Source organism: Octopus sinensis, linkage group LG17, assembly GCF_006345805.1.
Source record: "Octopus sinensis linkage group LG17, ASM634580v1, whole genome shotgun sequence".
Classification (NCBI taxonomy): Eukaryota; Metazoa; Mollusca; class Cephalopoda; order Octopoda; family Octopodidae; genus Octopus; species Octopus sinensis.
In genome coordinates this window covers 39,456,678-39,470,991 of record NC_043013.1, presented here as the reverse complement: position 1 = coordinate 39,470,991, position 14,314 = coordinate 39,456,678, and the positions used below count along the sequence as shown (strand labels likewise).

Here is a 14,314-nt window from a genome sequence, read left to right as displayed (position 1 = left end):
TCTTGGAGGTGTCCTGTGTCAAAAAATATCATTCGTAGCAGACGTTCTCTCGACATCGTTCACACGCGCCTGACTCGGGCTCAGATATAACAGAGTTGTTATCTATAATCGTAATAATTAAAAGTAATCCAAATTCAATGTTTTCCCGAAAAAATAAATTTCTATAGAGATTAAGATTTAAATTCCATTCTATGAAAAGTTTCCATTCTACAATATTCTTAAAGGAAGGAAAAATTATCCAGCGACTCAGGCCAATACGAGCGAGCGTGGTAGGTGTAAAAGATTAACTGGCATCTCTTGTCAAGTGTACAGGTGACAGATCGCTGACGTTTGTTGTGTGCTGCTGTCGTTATTCGATTGCTGTTACTCTGTGCGTCTGTTTGTAAAGATCGGTTGTATTTTTCCTTAATTTTACCATTAAATTAGAAATGGAGAAAGACATAGTGCTAGATATTGAAAAAAAAAAGGCCATTTGAGGCTAGAAATAAAGCGGAAAAACGTGAAATTCTTCGAGCAGGCATGTGTCTTATAAGAAATCTGTGATGAGCGCTGATGACCTGGAGTCACCTCTGATGTATATATGTATATATATCTGTGTGTGTGTGTATGCACGTACAAATGGATGTACATATGTATGTATGTATGTATGTATGTATGTATGTATGTATGTATGTATGTATGTATGTATGTATGTATGTATGAATGCATATATATATATATATCTGTATATATATATATATATATTATATATATATATATATATACTCCTTTACTCTTTTACTTGTTTCAGTCATTTAACTGTGGCCATGCTGGAGCACCACCTTTAGTCGAGCAAATCGACCCCAGGACTTCTTCTTTGTAAGCCTAGTACTTATTCTATCGGTCTCTTTTGCCGAACCGCTAAGTTACGGTGACGTAAACACACCAGCATCGATTGTCAAGCGATGTTGAAGAGACAAACACAGACACACAAACATATATACAAACACACATACATATACATACACACATATACATATATACCACGGGCTTCTTTCAGTTTCCGTCTACCAAACCCACTCACAAGGCTTTGGTCGGCCCGAGGAGAGAGTAGAAGACACTCGCCCAAAGTGCCACGCAGTGGGACTGAACCCGGAACCATGTGGTGCGTAAGCAAGCTACTTACCATACAGCTACTATAAGCATATGTGTATATGTCTGAGAGAGTGAGAGAGACCGGGAAGAAGAGTGAGAATGAGTATGTTGGCAGATGAGGAACAACTACTGAGATCCAACATTATCACTATTGCTAATACCCCCATCACTACTACCATTTATAATGTATCCTTACTAATAAAACTACTACTACTACTACTACTACTACTATGTCAACATTTTCCAGGTATATACGTGGTACTTGATTTTATTCCTAACCAAACAAGTAAAAAACATGCGTGGTTCGTGGAAAGCAACAAAGCTGATCCTGGAGACAAAAAAAACTACTATGTATGGAAAGCAGGTTCAAGTTTGCCAAATAACTGGGTAAAGTACAGTTTTCTTGTTGCTGCTGTTGTTGTTGTTGTTGTTGTTCTTCTTCTTCTTCTTCTTCTTCTTCTTCTTATTATTATTATTATGATTATTTATATTATTATTATTATTATTATTATATATTATTATTATTATTATTATTATTCTATGTTTGACTTTTGCTTTATGTCTGTACAAGTTAGCTCCAAGTCTCACCCAGAGAACTCAAGAGACAACAGGCTGGAAGTTCTGTGCCATATATTTGGGGGGTTTTTTGGGTTTTTTTGGTGTTGTACTAGTGAATGTCTAATGCATAAAAAAAAATTTAAAAAAAAAAGAATAAAAAAAGTTTGTGTTAAACCTTGGGATTACATAGAGAGTATTTTGCGTAGGATATGAGCACTATCTTTTGAATTTCTGCCATTTGGGTTTCCTGGTATCTGAGTTAGGTAGCAATCAGTCCCTTCGCATTATTCTTATTATATTATTATTATTAATTATGATTATTATTATTATTATTATTATTATATTATTATATATTATTATTATCATTCTATGTTTGACTTTTGCTTATATTTGTACAAGTTGGCTCCAGGTCTCACCCAGAGACCTCAAGAGACAACAGGCTGGAAGTCCACGTTGTTGTTATGCCTAGGGTGCCATATATTTGGGGTTTCTTTGGTGTTGTACTAATGAATGTCTAACAAATAAATAAATAAATAAATAAAATAAAAAAACATTAAAAATAAATGAAATGAAAATGGTTTGTTTTAAACCTTGAGATTACATAGAAAGTATTTTACGTAAGATATGAGCAGTTCCCATGAGCACTATCTTTTGAATTTCTGCCATTTTGGGGTTTCCTGGTATCTGAGTTAGGTAGCAATCAGCCCCTTTCGCTATCATTCCCAGGGCACCTATGACAACAGGTATTGTTTTAGTCTTCAGCTTCCACATTTTGCTGATTTCTATTTCAAGATCTTTATATTTGCTCAGTTTTTGGTAGGTCTCGACAGATACGTTTATATCGATTGGGACAGTCATATCAATGAGGAGGCATGTTCTTTGTCTGAAGTCTTTCAATATGATGTCTGGCCTATTTGCATCTATCTTTCTGTCAGTTTGAATGGTGAAGTTCCAGAGGAGTGAGATGTGATCATTTTCAAGCACTGGAGGTGGTTTGTGTTCCCACCAGTTTTTTTCATGGGGCAAATCCAGGTTTTTGCAAATTACCCAGTGAATATATTGTGCAGCTCTATCATGCCTGTTGAGATAGTCTGTAGGCGCTAGAAGACTGCACTTGGAGACAACATGATCAATGGTTTCATTTTGTTGTTGACATACACGACATGTTGGGCTACTGCCGTTCTTTGATATGTTGGCCTGGTAGTTTCTTGCTGGTATGCATTGATCTTGAGCTGCTATGATAAACCCCTCTCTTTCAGATTTTAAGCCCGAGGCCATTATCCGTTGATGGGTCAAAGCTTTGTCAATATCTGCATTATTCGCTCTCTTTGGGTATTTGCCATAGAGAGGTTTTTCTTGCCATTTATCATTCAGAATATCTAAGGCCGCAGTTTTAGCACGGGTTTTCATGCGCTTAGCTTTTTCTGTGCTTGTTTCTTGCGTGTCTATCTCTAATTCCGAAATTTGTTGTATTCGGAATTCACTTAGGTATTCCTTTGCCTGTTTTGTGACTGAGTATGATGCTTTCTTGTTTTCATGTTTTGAGACAAGTTTTAACATCCAGTCCTCAGACTTTTTCAGGTAGGTGTCTAGGGCATTTGTAGCAATCTTCATTATTATTGCCAGTTGTAAAAGACCACGGCCTTCCTCTTTTCTTGGCAGATAAAGTCGTTCTGTATCTGCCTTAGGGTGGTGCATTGATATTTTTCTGTCAAGCTGACATATTTCAGTTAACGATATTGAAACTGTAAGTCACGACTGGTATTGCCAATGCATTGATCGCTTCGATCCTGTTTCTTGCATTCAGCTCTGTCTTGAGTATTGCTCTCACTCTTCGATAACATTCTCTCCTGATCCTTTCCTCCATCTCTGAATGCCTTATTTTGAGAGAGGTATTAAGGCTAAACAAAAGAGGAGTGGTAATAGTGAGTCACCCTAGAAAATGCCACATGAACTTTTTACATCACTAGCATTTAGAGATTCATTGTCACTGTTCAAAGTTAGTGTGGTTCTCCATGATCTCATACTTACAGTCAAAAAGTTTCGCAGAGTAGGTGCTATCTTATACATTTCCAGGCATTTCTTAATCCAGTTATGTGGTAGGCTATCAAAAGCGAACTGAAAGAAATCCTGTCTTGTATATATATATATATATATATATATATATATATATATATATATATATATATATATATATATATATAGACTACATACATGCATATGTATAAAGTATTGTGTCTATTTGACTAAAAGTTCAAGGTGGTGCCCCAGCAAGGTTGCAGTCTATATATATGCACAAATATATATACACATACAACACATACACATTTGAACTTCACTTTGTGCTATATATATATATATATATATATATATATATATATATATATATATATATATATATATATATATATATATATATATATATATTATAAATTATATACATTACATATACACATATATATATGTAATGTGAAATAATAGTTTCACTATGTATTATTATTATATACGTAGTGAAACCATATAAAAGTGAAACTATTACATCACGTTACAATAGAGATGTTATTGTTTCACTTTTGACACGTAATACCGAAACAGTCTAAGAGTTTGCTCCAGGCTCGCGTTATACAAGAAATTGAAAATCGTTTTGGCCCATGACACTCCATGGAACCTATGTAGTGCATGTGTAAAATCCGAATGAAATCGGTCTGGTAGTTCTCGAGTTTTAGTGATGCACACATACAGACAGACACATTCCCAGTTTATATATGTATATATATATGTGTGTGTATGTGTGTGTGTGCGTGTGTGTGTCAAAAGTGGTGACCTGGCAGAATCGTTGATTCGCTGGGCAAAATGCTAAGCGGCATGTCGTCCGTGTTTACGTTCTGAGTTCAAATTCCACCGTTGTCGACTTTGCCTTTCATCCTATCATGGTCGATAAAATAAGCATCAGTCGAACCCTTGGATCGAAGTAATCGAATTACCTCCTCCCCTGAAGGTGCTGGCCTTGTGCCAATATTTGAAATCGATATCTGTGCGTGCGCGCAGGCGCGCGCGTGAGTGTGCATGTGTGTTTGCATATGTAGATGCCGCGGGCGTGGCTGTGCGATAAGAAGTTTGCTTCCCAACCATATGGTTTCGGGTTCAGTGGCACTGCGTGACAGTTTGGGTAAGTGGCTTCTACTATAGAATCAGACAGGCCAAACTGAAAGAAGCTCGTCGTATGTATATATATTGATTGATTGATTGATTCTAGTTTCAGCTCATGAGCTGTGGCCATGCTGGGGCACCGCCATTTGAACTATATATATATATAGATAGATAGATAGATAGATAGATAGATAGATAGATAGATAGACAGATGGATAGATAGATAGATAGATAGATAGATAGATAGATAGATAGATAGATAGATAGATAGATAGATAGATAGATAGATATGTATATATATATATATATATATATATATATGTGTGAGCACCGCCAGCAATTTTTTTTCCTCTGTCTTCCCTTCTCGGGATCTTTCCTTCTCTTTTGTTTCCGACGAAGAGCTCCGCTCGAAACGTTAAACCCTCTTCTTCCCTTCTTCCCTGAGCGTCCAATAATACTTTATTTGTTCCACGTCCTCGCGTTGCTGTGTTTTTTGTGTTTTCTTGTTTGGATTAACTATATATATATATAATATATATATATATATATATATTATAAGTATATATATATATGTATGTATGTATGTATGTATGTATGTATGTATGTATTGTATGTATGTATTATAACAAAAGGCAGGTGTTTCCACACAGGAAAAAATATAGGAAAATGTGTTGTTGAAAATGCACCTAAATTTCAAAAACTCGCAAATATTTAAAATACATTTATTTACATATATACCAAACTAGTTTCAACAATATTTTTTGTTTATCAATGGTAAAAGTTTAAAATCAGAAAAAACGTCTTTAAAAGTTTCAATGTTGACAAATTAAAATGTTTCAATGTTGATAAATTAACATGTTCAAAACAGAAGGTGCAAGTTTGAATGTTCATAGCAGTCAATAAAATTAAAACTGTATATCAGTTTGTTTGAATGTACAAAGTTCATTAATTTTAGTGGTGATCGACAAGTCATACTGAGAAAAACAAGTGTGAAATGAAATAGTAAAAGAAGAGAATTTAGTTTTCAGTTTTCTCAGATCCTCTTCTAATACACGATTTCGCTTGTAGTGGTATGTTTTGGGATCAGATGAATGTATAATTTTTTTTCCGCGAGCGGATCTGATTCTTGATTCGTTAAAATTCTGGTGACGTTTTTTCTTCCGTAGTCAAGCTTGTCGTTCTGCTTGGCTGGTTTCCTTGTGGATATGTCATTCCGGTTGGTTGGTTGGTTCTCTTAATGGGTAATTTCGTTGTATTTGCTGAAGTTCGGTTTTGATTGGTCTGGAGTTAGGTGAGGTCAGCAACTCGTGTTTGTAGAATTTCATTGGACTGGAGGTGGGTGAGGTCAGCAACTGGAGTTTATAGAATTTCATTGGACTGGAGGTGGGTGAGGTCAGCAACTCGTGTTTGTAGAATTTCATTGGACTGGAGGTGGGTGAGGTCAGCAACTGGAGTTTATAGAATTTCATTGGACTGGAGGTGGGTGAGGTCAGCAATTGGTGTTTGTATGGTGATTTGAAGTTGCGGTTTCGGAACCTGGGTAAAAGATTGATACCCTTTACTCTTTTACTCTTTTACTTGTTTCAGTCATTTGACTGCGGCCATGCTGGAGCACTGCTTTTAGTCGAACAAATCGACCCCAGGACTTATTCCTTGTAAGCTTAGTACTTATCCTATCGGTCTCTCTTACCGAACCGCTACGTAACGGGTACGCAAACACACCACCATCGGTTGTCAAGCAATGTTGGGGGGGGGACAAACACAGACACAAACACACACACATTTATATACATATACATATACACGACGGGCTTCTTTCAGTTTCCGTCTACCAAATCCACTCACAAGGCTTTGCTCCGCCCGAGGCTACAGTAGAAGACACTTGCCCAAGGTACCACGCAGTGGGACTGAACCCAGAACCATGTGGTTGGTAAGCAAGGTACTTACCACACAGCCATAAACTGTTTTTAAAAAAGAAATTTTTTGTTGTTCCTGGTTGTTTCTTTTTTTGTGTGTTAAAATTGAGTCTTTTCTTTTTACTGCTTTTTCTTCTTTCTAAAAGATATTCAGCTGACAAAAACTTTCTTTAAATGCAATAATGAAAAACGTGAGAACCAGATCATGTTTTAACTTTATTCAACTTATATATTATTCTATACACATTTACACAAATACGGAAAAATTTGACAGCGTGTGTACCGTTGGCGCTTTTTTTTCCTCTGTCTTCCCTTCTCTAGATCTTTCCTTCTCCTATGTTTCCGACGAAGAGCTCCGCTCGAAACGTTAAACCCTCCTTCTTTCCTTCTTTCCTGAGCGTCCATAATACTATATTGTTTCCACGTCCTCGCGTTTTGTGTAATTTTGTGCTTTCTTGTTTGGATTAACTTATATATATATATATATATATATATATATATATATATATATAATATATACAAAATCGGTGGGGTGGTGTTTCCACGAAGGAAAACATTTTAATTTGTCAACATTGAAACTTACTTTTAAAGATGTTTTTTCTAATTTTAAACTTTTACCATTAATAAACAAAAAATATTGTTGAAACTAGTTTGGTATATATGTAAATAAATGTATTTTAAACATTTACGATTTTTGGAAATTTAGGTGCATTTTCAATAACACATTTTCCTATATTTTTTCCTGTGTGGAAACACCCCCCTTTTGTTTCATATATATATATATATATCTTTATCTATATATTTATATTTATATATAATTAAGGTTAGCTGAGTTAGAGGTTAAAATAACCGTCTAAGGGATAGAAGTATCCGTTACACTACCGGTATATTATATATGTTTAACCATGGGCATACATATGCAGGCATATTATGCTCATAAATTAGAGGTAACGACAAAGATAAAGATGAGTTTATCAATAATCAAGATTTAAAGAAAACAGAAAATGGAGAAATATTGATGAACAACAATTGAATGATATCAATTATTATTTATTAATTCAATACAAATAGACTGCATCCCATCTAACAGCTGTTTCTGCTTCCAATGTTGTGTGGTACTGCCGTTGATATGCTAAAAATATTTATCATATGTGGTAATAAAACCAATCTGAAACATGGAGATTCATCAGAGTGAAGAATAAATAAATAAGAGCATAGAGAAAAAAAAAAGAGAAAAGTTGAATATGGTTGGAATCATACCATTTTAGCTTGTGTCTTTTTGGGACGTTAAAATAGACACAAGTAAAATGGTATGATTACAACCATATTCAACTTTTCCCTATTTCTTCTCTAGCCGAGTTCGACTTTGTCTTTCATCCTTTCGGGGTCGATAACTTAAGTACCAGTTGCGTACTGGGGTTGATCTAATCGACTGGACCCTCCTCCAAAATTTCAGGCCTTGTGCCCATAGTAAAAAGGATTTTCTTCTTCTTCTTCTTCTCTTCTTCTTCTTCTTCTTCTTCTTCTTCTTCTTCTTCTTCTTCTTCTTCTTCTTCTTCTTCTTCTTTTTATTATTATTAAGGCAGCGAGCTGGCAAAAACGTTAGCACATCGGGCAAAATGCTTAGCAGTATTTCGTTTGTCTTTATGTTCTGAGTTCAAATTCCGCCGGGGTCAACTTTGCTTTAATCCTTTTGGGGTCGATAAATTAATACTATTAGAGTCGATCTAATCGACTGGCACCCTCCCCAAAAATTTCGAGCCCTTGTGCGTAGAGTAGAAAAGATTATTATTAATAAAAAGAGTATTATTAATACTATTATTATTATTATCATTATTATTATTATTATTATTATTACTATATTATTATTATTATTATTATTATTATTATATTTTATTATTATTATTATTATTATTAGTAGTAGTAGTAGTAGTAGTAGTAGTAGGTGTATGAGTGATGATGACCTAAGATTGAATCTAAGCATCAATGAGAACCATCTGAGTAGTCTCTTCTAGGTCGACTTTGCATTTCATCCTTTCGAGGTCGGTGAAATAAGTACAAGTTACGCACTGGGGTCGATGCAATCGATTAGCCCCCTTCCCTGCAAATTTTCCAGGCCTTGTGCCTTGAGTAGAAATTATAATTATCGTTATTCACTGAGGTCGACTTTGCCTTTCATCCTTTCGGGGTCGATAAATAAAGTGCCAGTTGAACAAGATGGCTGCCCTTGTGGTAAAATTTGAAACCATTATCATAATCATCATCATCATCATCATCATCATCATCATTATTATTATTATTATTATTATTATTATTATTATTATTATTATTATTATTATTATCATTATTATTATTATTATTATTTGTGATGGAGTGTGGAGGGAAGGGGGATGGTTTAGTTCCTATTGCTGATAGCTCGGATGACCATGTTGAGTTTTCTCATTGACGTATAGTAATACAATAGTCACTTTACAAGGCACGTGTGTATGTGTGTGTGTGCATGTTGTATGTGTGTGTATGTGTGTGTGTGCGTGTTGTATGTGTAGTTTATTCTGCATGTGTTTGTATCTATTGTTCGTATCTGTTCACCTTATCGTGTGCGTGTTTCACTATTTTATTTTTTGTGTATGCGTCTAGTTTACTGTATGTGTCTCCTTATGATATATGCGTGTGTCTACTTTTTAGTGTGTGCACATGTGTCTACTTTGTTGTGTGTGTGTCTGTGCGTGTCTGTGTTATTGTGTAAGAAGAAGCACATTTCTGAGGTGCACCACATGAACTGCAATCTCGGTTTTGCAACATACTGTTGTTCCATCTAACTGCTGCGATTGTTGACTTGGGTTACACATTACTAAACAATCTTGTAAAACTTGCAAGACAAGTGAGGGAAACTCACTTGTGGCCTCTCGAAGTGTTAGAAATAGCAGTTAACATCCACTTCTACTCACCAAAAGAAAAAAAAATAATAAATGTTAAATAAACAAATTGGTCCTGGTAGGAATGTCTAACGATGGCTCTGATCCATCAGGATTCACTTGGAGCTAAACATCAACACAGTACCACCACCACCACCACCATCACCATTACTAAACAGTACGGTAAAACTGCGAGACAGTGGGGGAGACTCACTTTGTCTTGTCGCCCTGTTAGAAATAACAGCTAACCTCCACTTCTACTCACTTCCAGTCGTCTTTTCTTTTATATATAGTGTGTCTAAGACAACATTATACAATGTATCTAAGGCGGCGATCTGTCAGAAACGTTAGCGTACCGGGCGAAATGCTTAGTGGTATTTCGTTTGCCGCTATACGTTCTGAGTTCAAATTCCGCCGAGGTCGACTTTGCCTTTCATCCTTTTGGGGTCGATTAAATAAGTACCAGTTACGAACTGGGGTCGATATAATCGACTTAATCCGTTCGTCTGTCCTTGTTTGTCCTCTCTGTGTTTAGCCCCTTGTGGGTAGTAAAGAAATAGGAATTTCGTCTGTCTTTACGCTGAGTTCAAATTCCGCCGAGATCGACCTTGCTTTTCATCCTTTCGGAGTCGATAAATCAAGTATCTGTTGCGTATTCGGGTCGATCTAATCGACTGGCCCCCTCCCCCAAAGTTTCGGGCTTTGTGCCAAGAGTAGAAAAGATTATACAATATCTGTCTAGTTTTCTTTGCTCCTGATACAAGAGAACGATTACATTTTAATGTAATAATTTGACCTAGGTAGCAACACATGGTGGAACTGACTATACACTGAAGTAATTTTATACATGTACTGTTTCGATATTGCATTGCATTTGAATGTTTCGTTAATGAAATTTCATTTCAATTATATCAGCAATTTTGTTGAATTTGGGTTCGGTCATCATACCGCGAATAAACACACGCACAGGTTCTATTTCAATTCTTTATTTTTATTTGCCAATTGGATTACCATTTAAGCTATTGACTAATGAACTAAACAGCTAACCAATTCTCAAATAAAAATGAAGTGAAATGGGACCAGAGCAGTTGTTTATTATTAGCATAATGACCGTCCCAAGATACAATAAATTACGTTTACATACACGAGTCGACATCAAGAACCTTGTACTCCCAATAAAAAAACAAAATACATTACTTATGTTCGAGTTAAATGCATCAACTAAATTCCCCATTTTTGTTAATAGGGCACACTTGTTAGTCTGTAAGGAGCGAAAGGTATTATTTTACTCTTCTATTTATTAGTGCTGGAGCACTAATCAAATGGATCGACCACATTACTTATTTTTTAAGTCTGGCACTTATTCTATCGGTCTTTTTTGCCGAACAGCAAAGTTATGGGAACATAAACGTACCAACACCGGTCGTCAAGTGGTGATGTTGGTGGAGGGAGGCCAAACACAGACACAGATGCACACACAGACACATACACACACACACACACACACACACACAAATATACGTATATACGACTTGCTTCTTTCAGTTTCCATCTACCAAATCCACTCACAAAGCTTTGGTCGGCCCGAGACTATAGTAGAAGACACTTGTTCAAAGTGCCACGCAGTGAGACTGAACCCAGAACCATGTGGTTGAGAAGCAAGCTTCTTACCACACAGCAACGATTATAATCAGACTCTGAATATATCTTAAATCAAAAATTATATTCTCTAATTTAACGAAATTTCTCTACCTGGATTTCACTCGACAGGTCTGAATTGAGTTCTTTCTCAGCGCAGTAGTACAATTATCTTAAAAGGGGATTAGTTACATAACCGCCAAGGTTTCAGAACCATGCGCTACTCACTGTCACATCGATCAATGAAAATCAGTGTTTATAACTTTGAAACATAACTGCAGGAATTTATAAGCGTAATTTTCATTAAAAATGTGAAGTCTTATGCATAAAGTTGGAATCGCAAAACTGATCACCACCAGTAACAGCAGCACCAATACTATCCCCACCATAGCCAATACCACCTCCACCTTAACTCCCACGGCCAATACCATCACGACCACCCATCACCACCTCCACTTCCACTGTCACTATGAAATGACGAAACTTTGAAATCGTTATCTGCATATGCAGTATACCACCATTAAGAAACTCGCTCATTTATAGTTAAGGAAGGCGTAGCAGCGAGACCAAAATATTTGTTTGTTTATTTATCTATTTAGACTCTGCTGTGTCAAGATTAAGGTAAAATACAACCAAAAGTACTTGACTTGTTACGTTAACCACAGTCGGAGGTTACACTTGACAGAGGATTGTTTCAATAGGCTTACTTCATTGAAGGAAATGAGGGAAACACTCATTACGACGATAGTGCAAGTAAGGAAACGTGAGCTTTTTGATAAGAGAAATGCATATCTCATTGTGTTTCCAAAGCAATTTCTCGACTGAATTGGCGGATGTACGTCAGAGTAGACTCCATTGTTCTTTAAAAACAAAAAAACAAAAACAAAACAAAACAAAATCCCTGGGATAGGGGTTTGGTGATATTTCAATATCAGTATCGATAATTGTACTGCAGCTAGTGATTATATCAGATAAGTTCCATTGTAATGAAATTTATAGTGCGGTGCTTTGGTCGAAGTGTTAGAGCGGCGGAGAAAAAATGCCCTGGGACATTTATTCTATTGATTTACGTTTGAGTTCAAACACCGCCATAGACGAGGTCAACTTTGCAGTATATTGGATAATATCTATCCAATATACTGCTGGTAGAATACCCAGTTATTAATACATAAGTGTTTTTTATTGAATTGCAATTACATTACCGAGTGTACTAAATGGGTGAGAGTAAAGAGTTATTTTACCATTAATTTATAGAGCAATAAGAAAATGGAGGGGATCAATAGGTGGTATTCATCAACTTTTAGACATTATATTATGTCAATTTATTTATTTATTTACTAAAATGACAATTACAAGAATATATATACATGTATAACATTTGCTTTACATATAAGATATATAAAGATATCAGTAGTTATTAAAATATATAACATACAGGAATAGAATCTGTTGTACGCGTGTGAAATATAGCCTGTCACAAAATTCTCCATCGACAAACTCCAAATTTTTATGCTCTTGCTTCGGGTGAGATGGCAAGGCGAACTTAGAAACGAAACCGTGTGGAAACGGGCAAATTATCAACCTATCGAAACCCTGATTAAAAGGAGGTAATAGGTTTGACTGGGATGCACCCTATGGAAAGCTGTTTCCAACATTACAAAGCAAATCAAGGCAGCTAAGTGGCAGAATCGTTAGCACGCCGGCAGTATACTTAGCGGCATTTCGTCCGTCTTTACGTTTTGAGTTTAAATTCCGCCAACGTCGACTTTGCCTTTCATTCTTTCGGGGTCGATAAATTAAGTACCAGTTACGCACTGGGGTCGATGTAATCGATTTAATCCGTTTGTCTGTCCTTGTTAGTCCCCTCTATGTTTAGCACCTTGTAGGCCATAAATAAATAAGAATCGTTAGGACGCCGGGTAACATACTTAGCGGCATTTCGTCCGTCGTTACGTTTTGAATTCAAATTCCGCCAAGGTCGACTTTGCCTCTCATATTTTCGGGGTTGAAAAGATAATTACTAGTTTGCCACCTTACTCCGAAATTATTGGCCTTGTGCCAAAATTTGGAATCAACAAGGGAAATCCTTTGATGGACGCCCCCAAGGAAAACAGAAGCGTAACAGAACAAAAACAACGTGGCGGAGGTCCACAGAAACTGAAAAAACTGGCAAACAGCTACACCTGGAGATAACTGCTGTCCAATACAAAAGATTGATACAGATAAAGATCTCTTGTTGGAGTCTTGTATTCTAGGTGGAATTAAAGGATTAAGAAGACAGTATGGTGTAAAGATAAGATATAGTCTATTGGCGTGATGAAACAAGTGAGATGAATATATGATGTGTGCAATAAAACGTTTCTATATTTTTACAGTTGACCATCAATGGCAGTGAGGCGTGGACCAATTCAAGTGACAGATCTGCCTTCTATTTGCACCAACTCAGTCCAGATTTACCAGATCTCAACCTATACAGCAGAGTCGTTATTGATGAACTCAATGTAAGTAACTCACAAACCACGATATATCTTTGAACTACAATGCCTTTGTTGTTATTGTTAGTCTTGCTCCTGTCGTTGTCGTTGTTATTGTTATCATTTGGTACCCGTCAACTTTGATTCATAACCTATCATCAACTAGGTATTCCAATCTCAATTTTAAATTGAAAAAAAAAAAAAAATTTTCACATAAATTATCAAGGAATACATTATCAAATGTTTCCCAGGTTTTTCAGATACTAAGTACCAGTTACGCATTGGGATCGATGTAATCGATTTAATCCGTTTGTCCGTCCTTGTTAGTCCCTTCTATGTTTAGCACCTTGTAGACAATAAATAAATAAGAATCGTTAGCACGCCGGGTAACATACTTAGCGGCATTTCGTCCGTCGTTACGTTTTGAATTCAAATTCCGCCAAGGTCGACTTTGCCTCTCATTTTTTCATATAGATTTTGATATCTATTTCTAACGTATCAACTAATTCATAAAACGATCCGGCGGCTT

At 36.1% G+C, this 14,314-nt stretch overlaps 1 protein-coding gene across 1 annotated transcript in view; it reads left to right on the top strand.

Moving 5' to 3' along the window:
- Window positions 1-1,221: 1,221 nt before the first annotated feature.
- The window catches only part of LOC115220886 (neutral and basic amino acid transport protein rBAT), a 30,910-nt gene continuing 17,817 nt past the window's right edge, over window positions 1,222-14,314 (top strand). Inside the window, exons 1-2 of the mRNA XM_036510500.1 lie at window positions 1,222-1,521; window positions 13,687-13,812. Of these exons, the coding sequence (XP_036366393.1) occupies window positions 1,234-1,521; window positions 13,687-13,812 (414 nt within the window). The 5' untranslated portion in view covers window positions 1,222-1,233. The remainder of the gene's footprint in view (window positions 1,522-13,686; window positions 13,813-14,314) is intronic.